This window comes from Orbicella faveolata, unplaced genomic scaffold, assembly GCF_042242905.1.
Source record: "Orbicella faveolata isolate gen_17 unplaced genomic scaffold, um_ofav_v1 contig_15, whole genome shotgun sequence".
In the NCBI taxonomy this organism is placed as follows: Eukaryota; Metazoa; Cnidaria; class Anthozoa; order Scleractinia; family Merulinidae; genus Orbicella; species Orbicella faveolata.
The window spans coordinates 9,154,311-9,178,267 of record NW_028301542.1 but is presented as its reverse complement, the minus strand read 5'-3'; the positions used below and the strand labels follow the sequence as shown (position 1 = coordinate 9,178,267).

Here is a 23,957-nt window from a genome sequence, read left to right as displayed (position 1 = left end):
TTACGATATAAAGAGGTAGCTTTTATTTCTATTTGACTTCTTGTTATAGAGCAAAAAAGTCTTATTCGATTTTGGAAAACTAACCATGGACGCCTCAAACTTATTAATAATTCATCAAGTTTAAACAAAGGAAATCAGGACTGTGGCGTTGTTTAGATATCTGATCTTTATTAACATAGCTTTTTTACGATTTCATAGACCCTTTTCATAAATGGCTGCCAATTATAAATTCTTTTGTAAGTATTAAAATTAGCCTGACTAACCTCGTTTTTGAGTTGATAATTCAAAAGAATTTTTACTCCCAAACGAGTTTAGTGAGGCTAATTTAAATGTATACAAAAGAATTTTAAATTGGCAGCCATTTATGAAAAGGGTCTATTTCTCGACTTTCTTCTTAGTTTTAGTTTGGAATGAGAAGACAGAGTTTGACCTCATTTTCAAACACCTCGAAGTTCGTCAAAAATACTCCCCTACGCGTCGTATTTTCAACTCTCTTCTCGGTGGTTGGGAATGTGGTCAAGCACGTTCTTTCGTGTTTGATATATCTGTCAGTTTTTGAGTTCTGATCATTATTGTTGGGTGATCTGTGGACCACCTTTAATTCATCATGAAATTAGATGACATAGCCCCTATACTTACCAGCCTCCTGGGTTCTGCCCAGCATGACGTCACTGGCGTTACCTTGGCCTTTACTGTTGAATGGCACAATACGCGCTTCATATTCAGTGTAGGGGAAGAGGTTTTCAATGTTTGCCTGGTCTAAAGACTGCACAGTTATAATCCGAGTCTCATTCCTTAGTTTGTCGAGCAATATAATGTGGTATCCCAAAATAAGTCCGTTTGCGAAGTCTTTGGTCAGCGGTTTCCACGAAAACGTCAGACTTGTCGCCGACGCAGCCGCTGGAGTAATATTTTGCGGGCTTCCTTCAGGAACTAAAACCAAAAAGGAGAGTTAGTTTTGTTGATGCCATGAAATAGTAGTTAATTAAATAGTGATAGGAAGCAGGCTCTTACACGTTATGTATAATGTCAGAACACATGAATTAAAGGTATGTGGAAGGCTAGGCGTGGTGGCCTCACGGTTAGTGCCCTAGACTCCGGAGCGAGCGGTCTGCGTTCGAGCCTTGGCCGGGGACATTGTGTTATGTTCTTGGGCAAAACACTTTACTCTCACAGCTCTCTCCACCCAGGTGTATAAATGGGTACCAGCGAATTTAATGCTGGGGGTAGCCCTGCGATGGACTAGTATCCCATCCAGGGGGGAGTAGAAATACTCCTAGTCGCTTCTTGCTACAGAAACCGGGATAAGCTCTGGCCTGATGGGCCACTTGGCTCGTATGCATACTTTACCTTTTTAGTATAAAGGGTGACTTGTGTTTTTATGTTATGGCCAATAACACACTTTGTCGTGGTAGACTTACCATCCTCGTCAGTCAAAACAGTGATCTCGTCGCTAGCTTTCCCAATTCCTCTATCAGTGATACCTGCTACTGTGATCCTGTACGCCGTGTATTTGCACAGGTTCGTTCGGTGCAGTGTCATATTAGTAGCGTTTACACAAGCGCCTAATATGGCATTAAGCTGTTCCGTGTCACTGAAATGGTCTGCTCGTACCATGGTCACGTGATACGCCCTTGTAGCTATATACTTCTCATGTGGAGGAATTAGATCCCATGTGATCTCAATACTTGTAGAACTTGTGCTGTGAGCTGTAAGGTTTGCTGGTGGCTGGTCTGAAACTGGACAAATCACAAGTCACAAGTCGCGAGATTACCGACTAACAATTGGGAGGCTCAGAAGTATTCCGTAGCGGAGAGGAGTCGTCGCTACATGAGGTTTGGTCCAAACTTAATGCATCTGACTTTGAAAAGATTTGCTATTATATTCTAAAAACAGGATATAAACTGCAAGGTCTAGAGACAATTCCTAACTTGCAGTTAAAAACCTTTTCATTTAAATACTTAAAATATCAATTATTTACTTGCTACCTTATATTTCTATCAATGTTAGATTTAAACGCTAGACGGGGATGGCAGTTCCCACATTCCACATCTTCATCTGTCGTAAGGCCTTAAGACCCACGTGCCTCACCATCGAGCAAAAAAAGCGGATTTGTACTTTTGCATGTGCGGCATTTTGCAGAGTCAAGCTTCCTGTAAACTAGACACGCTTCAAAATTTCATCAAACCAAAAGATGTATGTACCATTGATAAAATACGGATAACATAAAATTTGTTAATTTTTGACATAACGTTCTAAGAAAAAAATGGCGCACGTTATATCAGTAACAAAAGATAAGATGCCATATTGTAAAAAAAGACGCCATATTGTTCTCAGTAACGGTCTGACAAGCGACTGCAATGAGATTGCTCCAGATTTCCTCTCATTTCTAAGGTGGCGGACTGGCAGTCCAGAACCCTTTTAAACCGGAACGCCATTTGAAGCTTGTTTATTCTAATTAGGTTATTAATCTGACAATGTATCAAGACTGCATGGAGAAATTACACATTGAATTTAATTAAGAAAACTTACCACCCTTTTCGGTAACAGCGTCCACAAGTGCAGGTACTCCAAATCCTTTATCTGTTAAACCCGTGACTGTGATGCCATAGCAGGTGTACATATCAAGATTTGTTATTGCACACCCGTACGTGTTGTTACAGTATTTTTGTTTCCAATCTGGTCCTGAGGCGTCGTGTTTTGTGTAGAACAAACCGTAGCCAATAATGATACCATTTCTACCTTCACTTGGGATTGGACCCCAACTGACGAAAATGCTGCTGGAGTTCAAGGCCCACGCGGTTACATTTGATGGAGCAAGACTCGGAACTAGCAAAATAAATGTAACGTGTTTATTAACATTGGTAATAGGCCTTTTTACAGTGGTGTCCTCAGTGACCTGCCCTACGAATGTAAGCGAGGCTGGAGGTGACCTTGTTTTGATACAAACCTCTCTGCTTTTCTCATTTAAATGCAAAGTAGTTAGCATTAGAACTTGATTTACACAACAAAAGCAGTGAGGTCTGTATCAAAACAAGGTCGCCTCCAGCCTCACTGCCACTCAAAGGCCAGGTCACTAAGCGAACAACTGTAAAATAGTCTATTGGACTAATTTATTAACATCAAACGTAGAATGATGGCGTAAAAGAGTATTTTACGACGCCAAATTTTTTGGAAGAATCAGAATTCTGCCAATTCTTTGTTTGCACTGTCACGCAATAAACAAAAAAATTCAAAAACCATTCAGTGGATAAAGTCAAGAAATTTTCATATTATAGGAGATGAAAAAGAAGACACTTTTCTAAGTTTTAGGTCTGTGCGTTTTCCCAAACTTCAGATATTCGTCGAAATATTTTGCACAAATTTACAGAGCCCAGTATGGAGCCACCATGTTGGTGTACCTCTGTTGTACACCGACATGGTGTTTATCTGCTGTGTGTTCAAGCTGCAAACTTGGTATACAAAAAGTTCAATGTTAACACCAAATATCAGTAGTGAATAACACGTGTTAACCGTAAGGTATACTTGTCCACAATGACATGGAGAACTCTGAATCCTTAGTGGTGCGAATTTTCTAGCATGGACTACTAAGACGCACCGCTCACGAATTAATTTCGGCGAATTGTTTTTTTTTTTTTTCTTTCTAAGCATTGCAAAGAAGGAAGCAGTTTGTTATTCTAATAGTAACATATTTTTTTCCTTTTTCGTGTTTGGCGGGAAAAAAGTAAAAACAGATGTTAAATTTTTGCCCATGCGTTTGCCGAGAGCGGCTGGCAGGATGCATTAAATTTATCAGCAGAATCTTAAAAGAGCCATTATAATATAGACTTCTTTTGAACTGGCTTATCCAGTCCATATTGGGGAACACTGTTCTCGATCCATAAATTTTAACACTCGACCAATATTTCCCCAGGACGGACCTCACGCTCGTTCAATTACATAAAATGTTTATTGTCTTAAAACGTTATTTGCTTTTACCATCTTGGTCTGTCATGGCGTAGATTGGATCGCTCAGTGGACCTAATTTGTCCTTCTCTGTAAAACCCAGGACTCGAATGCTGTAGTTTGTGAACTTCTGGAGATTGTCAAGATTCGTCTCGTTAAGGTTTCCAGACTCCACGCTGACATTTTGTGCAGTTCTGTTTCCGTCTTTGACAGCAAAAAAGATGACGGTATATCCCATTACCTCTCCAATCCCCTGCTTGGTAGGAATTGGTACCCACGTAACGAGAAGGCTGGTGGAGCTCTTGTTGAATGCAGTGATGTTAGTGGGAGGGTGTGTTGGTGCTTTGAAAGCAACAAGTAAAGGCAACTTAGTAAAACAAAGACAAGGAAGTGAAAAGAGCTAGGTAACAAAGAAAGGTTGCTAAACCCTTGAACTCTTTATCCATTGGCCCGTTATTTGAACATGTGCTGACCACTTATTGACGTACTTGTTCACCAGATCTGCTTTTGGGGAGGGAAGAAGAGAGACCCTGGGAACGAGGCTGGCCTTTCCTCTACGAAAAGCGCTACAGGTCGAAAAGAAGAAATATCTCAATGGCGATTTCTTTTTTTTTTTTGCCACAAAGATGAAAGACAAAGATCCGTTTGAAAATCCTGCTGAAGTAAACTACATTTGATTGGAAACAAATTAAACTAGGGTGATAGGCGTAGTTAATTGACTCCGGGTCATTCCTGTGGAACACCCTTGCCGGTCCTAAGACCGGAGAAAGAAGAGGGCTAACCCAGCGAACAGGCTCTTCGCGGGGAGCCAGCTCACAGGGTAAGGACGGCTGTGTGTTGGGCCAGTAAATCCTCCATTTAACACTGACACTTTCCTGTTTACAAAAATGGAAAACAGAGGCATCATCGCCACACAGCCAGGTTCACGGCCGTGAAAGGGAAATGTACCCTGGAACCAACCTAAGACTTGCAAATGACGATAAATCTACAATGACAACAATCGGTTGAAAGAGCACAGAGCTTTTGGAACAAAACCAAGTATTAATATTGGTATGAACGCACTATGCTTTCCCAGTAATGGCGGAATGGCAGTGGTGGTGAGTTACGACTGAAATTACCTGTTGGTGCTGTCCACACATAAATGGGCTCGCTCATTCTTCCTTCACCTTCCAAAGTGAAGCTCTTGGCTGTGATCATGTACTTCGTGTAATGCTGCAGGTCAGATATCTCGTAAAACGTATCACTCGTCCTCAGGGTTACATTAAATTCTTTACCCGAATTAGTGTCGCGATAAAATATCTCGTAACCTTGAAATATTCCATGCAACAGTTCAGTTGGTCCGTTCCAAGTGATGGACAACTCGATGGACGTTTGTTTTGGGGCATTCTGAGCTTGAAGGCTGACAGCTGTTATGAATACTGAGAAAGGAAAGGACATAGGCACGCAATTAGTGCTAAGAGATCTAGTTCTTAAATGAAGGAATCCACCATCTCTAAAAGCAGTATCTAGCCAGAAAAAAATTATGACTGAGGTAAGGGTCATGATTTAATTCTCTTCCTAGGTATCCAGCAGTGTTTCGCGTTCCCCCTTCAACAAGAAAACCAGCAAAAACGAACAAAAAGAAAAGATCAACACAGTTCTCATCAATTAACATAAAAATTGTACTCTCCACAAGATATCTTGGCTTAATAATTTTCCTTCATGATATAATAATAAGAAAATACAATAGGCCTGTTTAAAAAATTGATCCCTATGCAGTCTTAGGAATAGCAATTTATGTGTGATCCGAAATGTTATCTTTCCTTCTACGATTAGCACTAGCAATTGAAAAAGGGAATAAATGGTATGTAATCTTACTGTCGTTCGCCTCAAGGCTGTTTATCTTGTATGTGCTTTCTGTGAGCCAGTGTATGACAGGTTCAACTGCGCTGTACCCGGTTTCCGTAAATTTTGCTGTAAACTCGCATCCCACCGCGCCTGATGCGTCCCTGAAGAGACAAACCGGAGATACTTTTTGTTAGCAAACATGAAGTCTATACTAACCCACTAGGTTAACTAGCAAATCAACATTTAGTTAATACCACAGAGACGTGTTTTAAGAACTGTATCAAGCACGAGAGATAGTGTTTCACAACACCGAGAAAAAAAAACGACTCGCGCGACAGTATTTTTTGTCCTCATTTGAGGCGTTTAGAAATGTGGTAAGACACTGTTTCGAATGTTTGATATATCTTCGGGATGTATGTCAGTAGGATAGGAAGAAATTCCGTTGTGTTTGATACACAACGAAAGATATGACTTACGAGTACTTTTCAATTGTAACATCAACATCGCCAGCCGTATTATGATACAATGATTGAACCTGCATGGAAAGAAAAGAGAGACGATGCTCTCAAGAAAAAGCTGTAAGTATTACTTAACATGATTTTCATTTAATTTTCCCAAACAAGGATTATCATGATTGAGTGTTTAAGATGATTTCGAGAAGCTCAGAATCTTACCAAGATCACAGGAACCCGAACAATAATGGTCTGTTTTTGAAGAAACAGTTGTTGAAAAATGATAGAACTTATTAAGATGTGAGGGTGACTAACATTTGCGAGGATGGAAAAGGATTGAAAATGCGCGAACAGAAAAACCTATGGCTCAGTATCAAGTTTGTTGTGTGCCCAATTGGTGTGTGCAAGTTATGTCCAAGCTGCTATTTACTGATTATTTCTATTTTACCAGTTCAGCGGTGGTGCGATTTGATTAGAAGGGCGGTAGGAAGCCCGGAAATTATTTTTCATCTATCATATCGGGCTATGTACGGGTTCTGAGGTGGGCAAGGGACAGAACTGCTGCAAGTAGGAACGAATTGAACTTCTCAAACTCATTAATAATTCATCAAGTAAAACAAAGAAAATCATGAAATCGTGAAGGAGGTTTGGATACCCGGTCTTAATTAGCATAGATTTTGACGATTTTACTTCTTCGTTTACTCCTTAGTTTTTGTTTTGATTGAGAAGATATGTCAAACACTCGAGACAGTGTTTCATCGGTTATCCGAACACCTCGAATTTCGTTAAAAAATACTCCGCTGCGCGTCAAGTCTCTTCTCGGTGTTTGGTATCCCGATGAAACATTGTCTCTCGTGTTTGATATATTACATACAAATCGAGCGAAGCCACTTTAAAAACAGACACACCACATAATTACGCCCAAAAGGATCGCTGCCATTCAGTTAGACCTGGCGGGCGTACATGTGAGAGAGTAAGCAGTAATTGTAAGAATCCTGGACTATATAGGTCCGCAGAGCATGCACGGATTGATATATCTATGTTTTCTTTAGTTCTCTTTTCCTTACGTGATTTGTTAATTGTTGACTCCTATCCTTAAACGCGTCTGTTTCTTGATCCAATAGTCTTTCATCCCACGTGGTGCCTGTAAAATTTAAATTTACATGCAGTTGTAGGTCGGGACTTCCTGGAAAAAGATGTTAAAAGAGAACGATTAAAAATGAAGTTAGTTTCGAACAAAGTTCTAGTATATCAGAGTTTTAACTTCCATCTAATCTTTCCTGGATTATACTTGTTGTTTTTTTTACCTTGGGAATACAATAAAACAGAGACAGACCGTGACTAGACATTTACTCCATAGAAAATCCCACTAGTTTTCATGGGCAGCTCAAGTAAAGTGAACTTCAAACTTTCTTGATATAATGCAGTCTTTCTTTTTTTAATTGTTCTTGCATACTTTCTTATCTGTTGTTCATTACTGATTCTCAAACTCATTAATAATTGATCAAGTTTAAACAAGGGAAATCATGGCCGTGACGGTGTCTGGATATCTTAATTAGCATAGATTTTTACGATTTTATTTCTACATTTTCTCCTTGGTTTTGGTTTCGATTGAAAAGATAAATCAAACACTCAAGACAGTGTCTGACCACAATTCCAAACACCTCGAAGTTCGTCAAAAATACTCCCGCTACGCGTCGTATTTTCAACTCTCCGGTGTTTGGAAATGTGTTCAATCACGTTCTGTCGTGTTTGATATATTATTTAAGTCATTCAAAACCATTTTATGCTACGAAAACCGGAGAACCATTAGTCAGTTGGGCTAAAAAGGCTTTACTTTTTTACAAGTTGCCAGTAATTATGGAAATTAAATAATGGTCAACGTAACTATATTTGACTATATTTAACTAAAGTCAACGTAACTATATTTGACCTGTTACCTTTATAATAACTATAAGCCGCAGAAATCTCATCACTAGCTAGGTTCCTGTACCAAATGATCACCTCGTCAAATGCAGCTTCAGGAAGTTCGACATCGGATTCCCCGACAGAGAGTTGAGCGCCATCGTTGAAAGGGAAACTTCCATCACTACAACCTTTAGAAACAAAGTTTTTAACTTCCTCTCCATTCACAAACACGTTTATGTTATCCAGACTGTCAAGAGATCTGTACGTTATTGCGTAATGCGTCCATACTTCTTTTGGAGTCGAGAACTCAACGAGACACTTTTTGTGGGAGCTTGTAATTTGATAAGCTACTTGTGGTGTATCACTGTTGATCTGATACATTCTATGGCCTCTGAAGTTATCTTCGCTTGTAGCAAGAAAGACTTGTCCAGCGTTTTTGTGCTTGTACCACATCCATAACATTAATGTGAATCCTTCATTGCATTGAGATGTGTTGAAGAGGCACTCACTGGGATTAAGTCCTTCGGTTAGAGTAAACTTCCCACTGACACCGTGTTCGACGTTCATAGCCTTGCCTCTTATTCCTTTCACTGTGTTGATATCACTCGGTGCAACACCAAAGTCAGAACCTACCATGTTGTTGATCGTTTTTTCGTCATCCATCGTCCAATAAAAAGCAGCTGATTCTTGAAGCTTGTCTATTGATAAAGGCACATATCCTGAAATACAATGATGCTAAACTAAGTTGATACAGTACATTATACGAAGTCTTGAACATGGGAAAGGTGGGAGGTTGTAATGTGAGAACTTAAAGTTGTAAAAGCCAGACTTTGAATTCAATTGTTGAAACAACCCTTATATATGAGTTACAACAGTCAAACGATATTTCTTTATTAGTTTTGTTTAGTGAATCCTATTCATATGAAGTTGAAACTAATTACTTTGTCTCTTCCAGCACCATTCCTCGTCTCGAAGGCTTGAGTCGCAAACGCACTGTCCCGTGACCTCATCACAATATTGTCCCGGCAAGCATGGCAGTTCGCACACGGTATCTATGGAATTAATAACACACTCTGGAATAACTATAGGGTGTCTTACTAGAATAAGGAAGAAGTATGGCGTATCAAAAACTTTGAAATATGGACGATGAAGTTCTATTGAGTTATTGTTATTATTCGAGAGCAGCGTTTTGCACCAGAAGTTCTGCACCAAATAGAAATAAGGATACATAGATTATTGAGCGGACCGAGCCAAGCCGTGGTTTGCACCATGGTTGCTTCCATTTCTGGTCTCTACCGTAAGTTATACGTGACGAAGAACGGTCAACAAGGAGAGAAAACATCTCGAATTCAAGACATGGAGGGAGGCAGCGGTGGCGGCAAAAGACCGTGTTGTTTGGAGGAGGCTGATTGATGGCCCCATTCTCCATGAGGAGAGAAGAGAAAGATGATGACCGTAAGTTATGGAATCATACCAGCTGCCCCGAACTCTATCTTTTCACGTTTCGATTGTCGTTATTGTATGTTCGCGTGCTTCACGGTATAATGCCTGTCTACGTTCCATTTTTGTTGCATTATGGTTTGCTGTAAAATTCCAGAAAAAAACCTCTAGATTGATGGTCTAGTAGAGTAGACCTTGTTAAGTACCTTGACATCCGTATAGCTCCGCCCTCATAGATATGTAGCCATGCCATACTATTGGTCGAAAACGGACGTAACGTGCTATGATTGGTGGGTTTAGATCATGTGACACAACAGTGTCCTGGTCTGTGTTTCCGGCAAATTCCTAAATGAGTAATGTGAAAAATGTTTACGACTATTTCAAACTTTAAGTTACTGCTTTAGATCATCATTACGTTGGAGACAAGGTTATTCAGCATCAGCATCAATTAATCAATCAATCTTTATTTGCAATCACTCTTGCTCAAAATAAAAAAAATACAACAATGAAAATATTAAAAGTAAAAATTAGAGTACTAGCTGCCTAGAATAACCATAGGGGTTAGTGGAGCCAGGCAGCCAGTTAACATCAGCATTAAATAGAAATAAGATACAGGTCAGCAAGAAAACTGAAGCACAAATGCACACACAGGCGTACGGGCCGGGGTGCGGGGGAGGGGGGGGGGCTGCAGCCCCCCCAGTTACAAAAATTTTTGAAATTTTTCGGGCAAAACGCTGATGATTTAGGCAAAAGAACTTGGGAAAAAAACATTCTAAAAGGTAGTCAAAGCCAGGTTTGCAGGCTATTTTCTCTGACGTTTGCCTTGTCAAAACGGAGTCAAGGTCAAATGATCTAATGAAGCAGGAAATCTGTTTTGAAAAAGCCATATATCGTTTAAATGTGTATCGTGGAAATCCACAAGATGGATTTTAGTCCATCAACAAAACAATGACAGAATCAAAGCAAACTAAGAGCTTGAGACTTTTGTTTTTGTGATTGCTCTGAAAAGAGCCGTTTTGAATGGCTCCACAAATAGCCGATTTAAATTTTCTTGAACTTCTCGTACGAGGAAGAATTTACCGTTTCTTTTATAAGTTTCTGATTTTACTAGGCTGTCGATCGAGGTCATAGAGTATCCGAGGTTTCAAAATACCTACAGTGGAATCCCGATTTCTCAAACCCTCAGTTTTTCGAACTTTCCGATAACTCGAAACAAAAGTCGTTTCCCTCTCCTCAGTCGAATACTGTAATTTTACCCCCGAGTTCTCGCACTATCCGATTTTTCGAACCAATTTTCGTTTCCCTTGGAGGTTCGAAAAATCGGGTCTCCACGGTAATTTTAGAATGATAATAGTTTCATTTGACGTGAGAATTGTGAACGTTTTTGTTTTTACTGCAATTTGAGTGCGCTTGTACAACACATTCTTTCGGGCATCGTGTAATTTTTTTCGAGCAATAAGGTCACCGCGCCCCCAAGTCCGAAGACGCCCGTACGCCTATGAATGCACACATAAGAAGAAACAAAGAAGAGGAAAAACGCTATTTCTATACTATGAAGGACGTCTAAGATAGTTAAATTTATATATGAATACAAAACATTAATACAAGAAGAAAACACAATAGCTACGGCAACTAATAACAGCTATATATTAAACTATAAAAGAAAGACTTGGAAAGTTGACAGAAATTAACAAAAGACTAATTTACAGGTGAATTGGAAAACAACACAACTGCTAATCAGAACACAAGTAACTAATAATCTTTGACAAGATCGCTTTTTACTGATTCCTTGAAATTTGAAATAGGGAAGGTTTTCAAATTTTCACCAATTGAGTTCCAATTATTTTGGGCCCTTAAATCTTATGTTGACCATTCCATAATTATCACTGTTATTGAGGACTTTTTACAGTAATGTTGTTTACGAAATCGCCATGATTTTCGCCAAGGTATCTTTCTCATGGAAAACTCTCACTGATCAGGGTATAAAGAACAAATATTTCATAGCGGCTAGCAATGAGTGTCAAACTTCTCCTCTGTCCTTCTTTTCTTAGTTATCCGGTAGAATTTTCATAACAGGGATTAAACTTTCGCCTGTAGGGGTTCTCTTTTTGTAATCTCGAAGACATCTATGATTGTTGTCAAAGTAAAAAGACAAAGAAATGGAGGTTTAATTCCCTCAATATTTTGACGAGTGTTTTGTTGAGCCCTAGGGACTCGCCAAAAGAAAGTAATGATAATATTTCTCTGTGTTTAACTGGAGATCGAGAAGAAATTTCCCCAGTGGATACTTTTCATCGGCTGTCTTTAAAACTGATAAAGTTCTCAGAAAAAACAACTTCAAATTGACCATCGTTTTGATGGATTAGGTGCATTTACCTTATATGTCGTATGATATTGCTGCTTGTAGTCATTAAAATCCCCTCCACCGTTACTGAACTGTAGCATGTATTTGGTCACCCACTGCGCGTGGTCACTCCTTCCTTGTGTGGCTACACGTGTCACTTTAGTGTACTGACTACCAATGTCGATCTGGAGCCATTGATTCTGATCTAAGTCTCTAGCAGACCAACTTCCTCCTTTACCTGAAGAATGTTCAACGTTCAGTCTACCTCGAATAGCAGCCAGAAAAGCACTGTGTTCTGAAGAGGCGCTGATCTGTCCATCGGTGATTACACCACTTTCCATGCCGAAAGCGTCTTGACATTCTAAAGCTTTTGTGGAATTGATACAAATTCAACATTGATTACATATCACGGTGTCAATTTTCAGGAAACAAGGCCCAGATTATTTAACAAGCATATTTTGATTGAAAGTCACGTCATCGTCTTTTTAAACGTGGGCTAAATTTGAATTTTTCACTCTCATATATTTTACATTCTTAAACCAAGATCTTATCTGAATAGTCGAACGCAATGAGTAATAATGACTACAGTTATGAAAAAAGGACTAGTAACAGAACAAAAAGTCTTTACCCTTTTTGGACATTGGAACTGACAATAATTAGTGTGCTTCTTCACTCTGTCTACAGCGAAAAGACTTTCCTTGGTCGGCATCATTTGTCTCAAATTACGAACCTCCTTTCATCACGGCCTTATGGAACTCTGAATTATATTGATTGGTGGCATTTGCACCTGCGCACTTGCTAAATATAGGCTATATAAAATAGACTATCCAAATTTATATGCTCCATTGAACTAGAATATGGTATTTTTGTGCAAGTAATAAAAGCAGGATTTCCACAAAATTGGTTTCTTAAGTTTATACTCAAAAATTGGCACCAGCTAGATAAAAATACGATGCAACCTCAACGGTCCCCAAGCAACCGGTATTAGAGATTACCTTGACATCCGTACAGTTCCACCCTCATAGATATGTGTTTATACCAAGCTATCGGTCTGAAACGAATATACCTTGCGGTGATTGGTGGGTTTAGATCGTGATAAACAACGTTGTCTTGGTCTTCGTTTCCAGCAAAGTCCTTAATGAGTAAGATGACAAGTTGTTAGGGATATGATGCTTTTCTTGTAATAAATGTATTTATATTTTCCTAAGAGGGCACGGTACCGAATCCTGCAATTCAACGGTAACGCTTTCGTAAGTTTTTGCCCTTGAGTTTTTATTATTTGACGGATAGAGGAATAAATAAATAGATAGATAAATAAATAAATACGTTATCTACCGGCTTAGAGGCAGTCCGTATAGTGAATAACTGTGACCTCGGACTTGAAAATGCTGTCCTCGGCCTGCGGCCCCGGGAAGCATATTTTGGCCTCGGTCATATAATGGTTCACTATACGGACCTCTCAGCCGGGAAATAACATACAATTAGCTTTCAAAATTTACTTAACATTTTCCATACTTAATTATTAAGAACAGCCAGGAGATCAATATTTGACAGCAAAATTTAAAAAGAAAAAATGCTTAACAATTTAAAACTTGTGATTTTCCCCAGTTCCACAGCTAATAATTAAAAGCCCCGCAATGAAACTACAAAATTCTTATTCCAAATAAAGCCGCATTTGCTCGGGATTTATCAACTAAATGAAAGGTATCTACACCTTGGTAAAAATGTGAGCAAGTCAGTTTAAACCGCTCAATAATAAAACGGCATGAATGGTTCGAATGTTAGGTAGCGTTTAATTTGCGAACTCAGCTTAATTTCAGCCCTATGGGTCTCGAAAGATGAACGTTCGGTGCTGCCGCGCAAAAAAGTTCTGTAGCTTGACCTTGATGGAATGTTAGTCTATCGACAAGCTAACCCCTTTCCCTTACAAACATTTGGCTCTTGGCTTGAGAGGCACTGTGAGAACGAAGTATCTTGCCGTAGAACACAACAGAAAAACGTCCTTCAGGGCTTGAGCCCAAACCCCTAATACTAAAAGTCCATCGGTCTAACCATCTAGACAACCGCGTCTCCCACAGCGAATTTTAAACTTCAAAACTGATTGTTATAAACCTTACTACGGATTCATTTTTTTTACCTTGTTTACGGTTTGTCTTCGTTCCCTGTAGTACTGGAAATTTACTCCATTGTTGCCATACTGCAGTTGGTACTCAGTTACCCACTGGTGGTGTGAATTCCTTCCTTGCGTTGCTACACGTGATACTCTGGTGTAGTAACTACCAAGATCAACCTGGAGCCATTGTTTAGCATCGACTGTTCGAGATGACCAAGCTCCGCTTTTAATTCCGGTTTTTTTAAAGTTCAGTCTTCCCTGTATGGCGGCATGATGGGCGTCCCATTCTGAAGACGCACTGATTTGCCCGTCTGAGATAACACTGCTCTGCATGCCAAGAGCTTCTTGACATTCTAAACATGGCAGAGAAATAACACAAACATATGACAACATAAAGACATATACCTTCCTAGCAATTCCTTCGAAAAAAAGTTATTATCTTTATTGCAAAGACAAGTTACGGTGCATAATAGATTACAAACAGTGCATTACAGAAAGTGGTTTTATATAAAACATAATTTACCTATACTTGACGGAACTTTGTCACGGATTTTGGCCAAATTTAATTTAGACATATGACTGAATGGCCACCAATTGCAGTGAAATATAAAAATAACCACTCAAAACAGTGAGGGAACATTTCAATAACACAGCAAATACAAAACAAGGTACGAATGGACAAAAATTGAAAAAGATTGAAACGGATTTTGGTACGGGCTTTTGAAAAAACTGTTTAGACTGAACAGTTTTCAACACTTCTAAATTCCAATTCGATCTAGAAACAGTGGACGAAGAGCCACTTCGTGGAAATGCCACTGCAAATTATCATTATCATCATTATCATCATCATCACGTGTATTAATCTTAGTATTGTTATCAAAGTTAAAATCTCGTTTGTTTGCCACCTTTCATTACAATGCCCAAGAGACATATTTGTTTGTAATGAAAGAAGTCATTTCCTCGCTACATTTAATTTCATAGGAAGTGTTTTGCAGAACTTAATATAATACAGTCGAACACTTATGAGCGGAATGGGAGGTGGTTGCTTAACAGGGGTTCGTGTACTTTGAATAGTTTTTAGATCGGGTCAATTGCTTAGTGAACATAGAATCGCGTTAAGGTGGCTGAACACAGTTTTGATACCTGTGTTTCATTCACCTTTTTATATTAAGTTTAACAGGTCCGATGCCAGCAGGGTTGACAATGCTGAATAAAAACGATCTTGCGCTCCACATATCTAGTTGATCCACAGTTGTTCCTGTCGTTTTAAAATGAACGGCAAATTCAGTTCCGATCAATGTTCTGTAAATTTGCCCCAAGTATTGCTGGTTTTCAGTGTCACGCAATTCAAATAGATCAAAATAAAAATCAAAACCGGTCAATAGATAAAGTTCAGAATCTGGGAAATGAAAGAAGGTAGGTATACAAAGACTCTCGCCAAAATTCTGGTCACAGCAATTTTTCTTATGCGAGATATGCGGAGAAATTTTTTACTCAAATTTATAGAGATTTGTATGGAGACGCCATGCTGGTGCCCATCCGTATGGGCACCAACATGTCGGCCGGAAACCAACAGAAGCATCTGTCACTGAGTTTTGCAACAAAAGCGTGAATTTATCCCTCGAGGAACTCTAAAACATTACAATAATACTTTTTCTAAGACATGAACTGTTCAAATAGCCAAGTTTCCCGAAATAAGTCACTTTTTTAACTATAATGACAGCTCTCTAGGCCGTCATGTAAATGCCGCGTCACGTAAAAGCTTAGAAATTCAAGCGTTGTGTATCGCAAAACCAAGAACCCATTCGGAACGAAAATTTGTATGAATATTAGTTTTCAGCTGCTCTTATACATCATTTAAGTAAAATCTCAGGAAGATCAATAGTTTTCTAGTTCGAATTTCAGTGACGTCATGTGAAAACCAGCTATTAAGTGGCCACTTAATAGGTGGTCGCTTAAAAGTAGTCTGACTGTATTTTATTTCCTACAGAAACACCATGTTCGCAGTTGGTTTTGATTTAAATTTACTACAATTTTCAGTTTTAAAAAAAATTGTTAAAGAAATATTTAACATTTCATGTGTATATTTTCCCATTCACTGTGAGGTAATTCCACCGCTAAAAGTGAAAATCGTCGAAATGAAACTTCTTGTAGTACCTTGACAGCCATAGAGCTCTACTCTCATTGAAATCCAACCATGCCATGCTACTGGTCGGAAACGGACGTAACGTGTTATGATTGGTGGACCTAGGACGTGTGACACCACAGTATTCTGGTCTTTGTTTCCAGTAAACTCCTATAAGAGTAAGTTGAAATAGTTATTACCAATTCACCACATTTAAACCTCAATAATATCAAAATACTAAATGAGACTGGAGTAAGGTGGGACACGTCTTGTACATAGAATAACTTCACCCAGCCTAAATAGAGAAGGATACTTTTTTTGGGAAGAGAAAAGCTTTTGTGTAAGTCAGCTGAGAGCTGATCTGCAATAATTTACAGTATCTTTAGTATTAAGCACCGGTTTCAAAACCGGTTTGTATCCTGCAACGGTTGTGGTTGACACTCTCAATTAAACTTAAGGTGATTCCCTAGTAAAAGAGCCCACCATAGATTTCCGATGAAACTTGGTATGCTGTTGTTGCAGGACAAGGAGATATTAAAAACGTAGTAAAAAGGGGGGGGGGGGGGTCACCGTACTTGTTGTCAAGCTACAATGCTGACAAATACGGTTATTTAGGCGACTTTTGGTAATCTCCGTGCGCAGCAAATAAGCTCGATTATTTTTCAACGTAGCGTGTTATATCACAAAGTGTTTGACTTTCTTTGATGATCTATTCACGCTATTCATCTACGTCCCAGAAAAATTGTCTTCAAATACCCTGCATTTTTTTATCCTTTAAAGGAAACATAATTTGGACATGCGCTGTTGGGCCCATTATGTCTCCCTCCGGTAGTATTTATTTCATTTGCCAAAAAAGTAGCCATAGATTTCTGCTAATTTTTTTTCTCAGTTATTGAGGATATTGTTTTCATTGAAGTTATGAAATAAAAAGTGGGGGTCACCGTGCTCGTTTAAGAGAAAAGGAGCATTTATTTCGCTATCGAGCTTAGTTTGAGGGAAATCTCTTACGTTTTGTACGCGCACGCGCTCATGTGCGCGCGCTAATGACGCGAAAATCCTGCGCAGTAGAGATGCGCAATGCAATACTAAGGAATCACTTTAAAGAATGATTGTTTCTTACGGCCTGTCTCTTGATGTTGAAGCGACTATGAAGTTAACTCATAATGTTAGCGATGCGGGCTTGGCTTGATGCATGATTTAAATGAGGTTATTTTCACAAAGGGAAAAAACTAAACTTTAAACACTACTATATGCGCAACAAAACCAAGTGTGTGATCAAAGTTTGTTGTCACAAACCAATTAAAATCTACATCATTTTACAAACTAAATTTAAGCTATCCTGTCAACTCCTTACATCACCGCCGATCGTGTAGTCACCATCTTGGACACATTTGTAACACACATGACCTTAACTTTCATTAATTGTATCCTAAAGATAGCTGCCTAATTTTTTTTTAAAAGAAACTCGAAATCGAAACCGATCGCGTAGGTTTCCCGTAGCTGAACATTTCAACTCCAGCCCCCACTCTCTGGATGACATCATGGTCTGTGGCTTGAAACAGTGCTCTGGCAGTAACATCAGCCGCAAGCAGCATGAAATGAAATTAATCTTCAAGCTGGGCACGCTTCGACCGAACGGACTCAACATTAACTTCTTGTGGCTGTGGCTCTAGCACGTATTACACACACGCGCGCTAAAACAATGGTTTACCTATTTGTTTACTTTGTACTTCATGCGCGCGCTTTCCGTGCGTGCGTACGCGTACAGTTTTTTGTATGGCGTGGTTCAATCATTCCACCTACAAAAGAAGGACTAAGCGCGAAATGTTTAGATTACCAGAGAATATTTGACTCTTTTAAGAGCCTTTCTAGCCTTATATCTAATTTTTCTTAGCCTTATAGTTGCTATAGACAGCTAAAAGATAACCATCTTATAAGCTTCAAATTATTGTATTCTTCTTTCCTTTTTTGGTGTAAATAAATGTTGTTGTTGTTGTTGTTGTTGGACTATTTGACGACAGAAATCTGGTGAGAGGAGAGATAGCTATGGGCAGTACACAAAATAATCGAAAATGGCGACTACATACACGATCAAACGTGACAGCCCAACGATTTCAACATGAGGCTTACAATTTAATTTTTATCATCGAATTGTGATATAAGTATGTTAAAATTCAGCGGGTTCGGAGCCATCTCAATTTTTTACATTGGTTTGATTTGAAAGTAGAACAAAGCAAGATATAATAAATTTTGGTAATTGAATGTTAACATAATGATTTGAAGAAGTCACAAGCTCGCCGATGGCTTGTAATGGCTTGTATTGATCCGTTAAAGTACACGACACTGTTGATATCGGGCGGGCGGTTAATTGCTGGTAACTGTTGCTAGTCAGCTTAAAGCCATTCTACCTTATCTCTATGTTGTCCTCTCTGCCTGTAGTATTGAAAGCTTGTTCCATCATTACCATACTGCAGCTTGTATCTAGTTACCCTCTGTGGGTAATCATTCCTTCCTTGGGTGGCTACGCCCGTTACTCTGGTGTATATACTGCCTAAATCAACCTGCAGCCATTGATTGGCATCGTTTGTCCCAGCTGCCCAACTTCCTCTCTTGCTTCCACTTCGTACAAGGTGTAGTCTTCCCAGACTGGCCGCATGTTTGTTATCCACTTGTGAAGAGACACTAATTCGTTCGTCTGGGATTGCACCGCTGGCCATTCCGAGAGAATCTCGACATCCTGAAGCTTGAATTAAATACAAACACAAACGTAAACATTGCTTTAAACAAAGACATCTGTTGTATATGTTTCAATTACAAAACTGGAAATCTTTTGAAAGTCCGCGTGCTAGCTGCGTTGAAAGTAGCTGTGTCTGTTGGAGTCTAACAGCAAATGGAAAATTGGTTTTAAACGGTGTATCATTCTCTCACGCCATGAATCAGTTCAATAACAACGAAATGTTTTATTTGCATGGCCATATAAATACTAGCACTATCGCGATTATGCACTTTTTAAACACAAAATGTCTTCCAATAATTACAACCTTCCTCCCGAGCCATTAAACCCACGGAAACAGCCTTTTTTCTGGAACCCTATGGCATGCAGGTACTCTACTGAGTAATCTCAGTTCAAATAAGTCAAAATTCATTTTCGGCGAGCTGAGCCGAAACAAATCAAAATTACAAACACGTACCAGCTGGAAGAACTAGAGCCTTCTCTGGCGTAAAGGAGCAACTATCATTCACGTCTAGAACAACATCCCTGATTGCAATGTCTCCATGGTAACCACCAACCACTCCTTCAATTATAACCTAAATATCAAAAATATAACGGATAATGTAAAATGAACCTCGTTTTAACTTGGGCAGAACCAATACAATCCGTCATTTTGTACGAGATTCTGAACTTTTTTGACAGAGTAGCCATGTTTGGCACTGCCCTGAGGTTTGCTTGGACGAAACGAAGACGTACCATATATCAAACCATCTAAGATATTAAAAAACGCCGAACTAATACATTGAAACCTTAAAGTGCCACTAAGATCAAATTCTCCATTACTATTTTTTTACATTTTCGCACACAATAGGTCTTTCCTAGATTTTTTGCCAAATTTCAATCTATTACGAACATTAGAACTCATGTCGTTTGGACCTTTATTTCCGAGAATTTACGGCCGCCATTAATTTTCCTTGTTCCAAGTCTTGGTTGAGAATTTGAGAAAATGACGTCATTTTCTCAAAAATACCACACGGGTTGAAATTATAATAACAATTAGCACAGCAATTCGCATAAAGAATAACAAAAGCTTTGGCTCATATATTCGTGCAATTTTTTACATTAATTGTTATCATAATTTCAACCCGTGCGGTATTTTTGAGAAAATGACGTCATTTTCTCAAATTCTCAACCAAGACTTGGAACAAGGAAAATTAATGGCGGCCGTAAATTCTCGGAAATTAAGGTCCAAAAACCACGAGTTTTAATGTTCGTAGAAAATTGAAATTTGGCAAGATATCTAGGAAAGACCTAATGTGTACGAAAATGTAAAGAAATGGATATCGAGAATTTCATCATAGTGGCACTTTAAACACGCAACATACTATATATTTTACCTGATACGCATATATTTCCCTTATAGGTATCTCTCCTTTCTTCCAGACGTTGCCATGGGAACCAGCGAGTCTCCAGATGAGTGTTTCTGCATCGTTGCTATGACTACGTAAATACACATTAAGCCTTCCTGTAGTTTCTCCATGCATGTGGTACCAGAATGTGAGGCAGTTTCTAGTGGTAACTGTTAGACGACTTTCGAGACGAGCCTTGTCGCCTTTCACGCGTGGGAATGAGGATTCGATGTACATAAATCTCTCCGTCTCTGAAAATTATTTCGGAAAGAGTAGTGTTTATAGTGTCACGATTCGAACCCATTACTACGGAGAGCCACGGAGAGCTACTGAGAGACTACACATTTTGTTAAACTTTAGTCACAGCTGTGGTATGTTTTGTACCGAGATAGCCGTACTTTAGTAGGTGCTCGTTTACGTATCCGGTGGATTATGTTATTATAAGTATTTCAAGGAATTTCTACTTAGCTACCGTCTCAATGCATTTATCACAACACCTATACCAAACACACTAAAATACCCACCCTGTAACTCAGACTCCACTAATTTGCCCTAGACAGGCCGAACGTTCGATCGAAACGTCGGCTAAAGTGATATTCACTGACCTTTAACTTTTCTTATAATTTCCTGTTAAGTGGATGTTAAAATAGCAAACCCAAAATAAATTTCAGTATCACCCCGGCAATCGAAAAAAATAAATGGTCTAACACCAGAAACTCAAAACCATCAGTAAAAGAAATATATGGCAGAGCGTAATGAGAATCGACATTCTAATCATTTCATTTGAGTTACCTCCAGAACAAGGTCCTGTGTCATTAGTATTAGCGCAGTGTGTCTTTGACTGCCAAGCAAAATCCATCATAGACTGGTCATATGACCAGATTCTGTTTGCGTCTACAATGGGAAAAATTCGCATAACCTGAAATTTGAATGGTCATCATGGATACTGATATGAAACTAAGAAAATCAGAACGAAACTCATATTTTTGATCTTTTTGTAACCAAATTGTTTGAAAACAGTGTTCGAAACAAAAATGTCCGCAACATATAGACAGGATACAAGTTTTGCTTTGACTCTGTTTTGCTCAGTCACCAGGCAAATAAATGAAGCTACAAATAAAAGCGGATGTTTAATAGTAAAGCGGTTATTGCCGAGGAAATATTTGACAACTGAAAGCAAAACAAAAGAAGTCAGATTCCAAAATAAAACTTGTATCCATTTTTACTCATTCTGTATTTTGTGGTGTGGTATTGGACGTATTATTAGCGGGTCTCGATTCATTTTGTTTGTTTTTGTTTTTGTTTGTTCATTGAATGCTGTCGAGACGCCAACGAAAACGCAGTCGTTAGTTAGGTTTTGAACTTCAGAATTCGCGTGTTACTGAAAAGCGCTGTAATATAAATTATATTAACAAAAATTTGTTGTATATAGATCGAGATGATACCAGCAGAAATAAAATCATTTAAATTTCTCAGCAGAATTAAAAACTCGTTGTTATACCTCCCGACTCAAATACGTTTTCCGATTGGAGGAGAACGTGTCACATGTCATGGGTTAAAACTCACACAATCCCTAGGGAATCAACAACTTGAACTTTCGACTCATACCTGATCAGGTCGTGCATCTTGAAACCACGGCAAATTTGTTGTGCCAGCCGACGTCAAGGACAAAAGTTTTTCGCAGTTTGTTCTAGTTTTGAGTTGGAAGTATAGCAACAAAATAAATGACTGGTCCCACGGGAAACAGCGAGTTTTGTTTGGGGATCATTGGGAAACAAAACTCACTGTTTATTGTAAGCCATATTTCAGTACCTGATAGGCTGAACCCTTCCATCACATTTGCTTCTGACAAAAAGGCATACCAAAACACGAGGTCGGACATTTGAAAAGTGGGTGGAGCGTAATCTACGGAATCGATAGAAGGAGGTCTGCCAATCGTTATTTTATCAAACGTATGACTAGTTCCGGCCAGCTTAAAGTTCACTTCCTCTTTGACGAGTCTCCCATCCTCGTAATACTTTAGTCCCCAGATCGTGCTCCACGTGATGGTCACGTGCAACCAACGAAGAGGAACAGCAGGAAGTAGCATGGACCAACGCCTTGATTCTGTTGCAAATGTTAGGTGATATGAAGATGTGTTCTGTGGGATGTTATACGTGTGATCCATGGCAAAGCCCTCACTGTTTGATTGCTCACCGCCTGATGCTATTATGTAGTCGGTTTGCCCTCAAAAGAAAGAAGGTTTTATGAAAACTTTAGAGTGTAAGTTCATGTCGGAGGAAGGGTTGGGACAACGTATAAACGCATTTCACATTTTAAAATCAATTCTGAGGGCTTTCTTCTTTATTACTAATATTGTAAGCTTTAAAAATGAAAAAGAAAATGGTTATTAACCAAATAGGTTTTGTAGAGTATTTGAGAAAAAATGACCTTAAAAGTATTTTTTCATAGAAGCCTTTAATTGCCAGGGCAACAAAAAAGGTCAAAAAGCTGACCTAAACAACCTTGATTTAGCCTGCGAACGCAGACGTATTTCCGGCTGTCACTTGGTTCCGCCGAAAATAACGTCTGCGAACCCGAGCCAGGAAACGATTTCTGTCACGTAATGACTTTTGTTCCTCCTTGGCCAATCAGATTCCATGATAGAATGAAACTCGAGTGCTCCTCACAGCGAACACCTCGCGCGGTAGTACTGGGGTTATTTGAGCTAAACTGTGATTGGCTTAGAATTCCTACGTCACAGAAATCGTTTTCTGGCTCGGGTTCGCAGACGTTATTTTTCGGCGGAACCAAGTGACAGCCGGAAATACGTCTGCGTTCGCAGGCTACCTTGAAACAAAAGGCCTAACAAAACATCTTCTATAAAAGTTAACAGAAATATCAATAACTTGCACACAAAATTAGAGCCAAAGTATTTGAATCTTTAATCATTTCACAGGTAATGTGAACCGTAGGAAATCGTTTCGAACCTGCTTGATCATTTATGGTGTGACGCATTAGTGCGAAATTTTAGAAGCTGGTTTTCTTGTTAGTTTTTTCACTAGTTCCCTAGAAGCTTATCGAAAATGTAACAATTAAGGAATGTATTTTTGCAATTTAAAACCGGTCAAAAGGATATGAAAAAGTTGTCATAAATTCATCAAACACTTTGTCGACTCGGAAACAGCGCAGCAATGTAATAACTTTCTGACCTACCTCCTCTAAGATTGTAGAGTCTCACGTTCATACAACAAGGGGAGACACAATCATGTGGTAAAATTCGAAGAAACCGAGTTTCCAGAGGTGGGAGGAAGGCATGTTTTGTCCATTGTTGATTGGTCCAGTCTCCGCACAGTTTCTGCAATGAATGAAATAGGAAACACTCAATATGTTCGCTTTCCATTCAACCAAAAATTCCGGGACTTTCGAAAGAGTGGCAAATGGCTTGTTTAGAAAGCTCCTTGGCAATTCCAAACAATCTGAAATTGTCAAAATTTCCGAAATGGGAACCATTCAACCGAAAATTTGGACTTTCCGGTATGAAAATCAAATGGAAAGTTAATTCCCGCGCTGTAATAAATTTTCGGAAATTTCGGTATAGCTCGCGAAGTTGTCGTAAGTGCTGTTTCATTCGCCCGTGACATTTTCCGGAAATGCAAACCTGCGGAATTGTTGGTCGAATGGGAAGCGCCCATACTATTA

The 23,957-nt window shown here is 39.0% G+C and overlaps 1 protein-coding gene across 1 annotated transcript in view; it reads right to left on the bottom strand.

Moving 5' to 3' along the window:
* Positions 1–23,957, bottom strand: part of LOC149113448 (uncharacterized) — a 39,773-nt gene that overhangs the window by 11,568 nt on the left and 4,248 nt on the right. The window contains exons 6-26 of the mRNA XM_089288473.1: positions 23,472–23,613; positions 22,089–22,502; positions 21,069–21,170; positions 20,265–20,527; positions 19,346–19,463; positions 18,563–18,897; positions 16,187–16,325; positions 14,054–14,382; positions 12,912–13,050; positions 11,949–12,277; positions 9,779–9,917; positions 9,074–9,184; positions 8,165–8,851; positions 7,292–7,410; positions 6,249–6,307; positions 5,803–5,933; positions 5,064–5,363; positions 3,979–4,287; positions 2,533–2,829; positions 1,422–1,739; positions 640–933 (exon numbers count right to left, since the gene is read on the bottom strand). Coding sequence (XP_089144599.1) covers positions 640–933; positions 1,422–1,739; positions 2,533–2,829; positions 3,979–4,287; positions 5,064–5,363; positions 5,803–5,933; positions 6,249–6,307; positions 7,292–7,410; positions 8,165–8,851; positions 9,074–9,184; positions 9,779–9,917; positions 11,949–12,277; positions 12,912–13,050; positions 14,054–14,382; positions 16,187–16,325; positions 18,563–18,897; positions 19,346–19,463; positions 20,265–20,527; positions 21,069–21,170; positions 22,089–22,502; positions 23,472–23,613 — 5,074 coding nt within the window. The remainder of the gene's footprint in view (positions 1–639; positions 934–1,421; positions 1,740–2,532; positions 2,830–3,978; positions 4,288–5,063; positions 5,364–5,802; positions 5,934–6,248; positions 6,308–7,291; positions 7,411–8,164; positions 8,852–9,073; positions 9,185–9,778; positions 9,918–11,948; positions 12,278–12,911; positions 13,051–14,053; positions 14,383–16,186; positions 16,326–18,562; positions 18,898–19,345; positions 19,464–20,264; positions 20,528–21,068; positions 21,171–22,088; positions 22,503–23,471; positions 23,614–23,957) is intronic.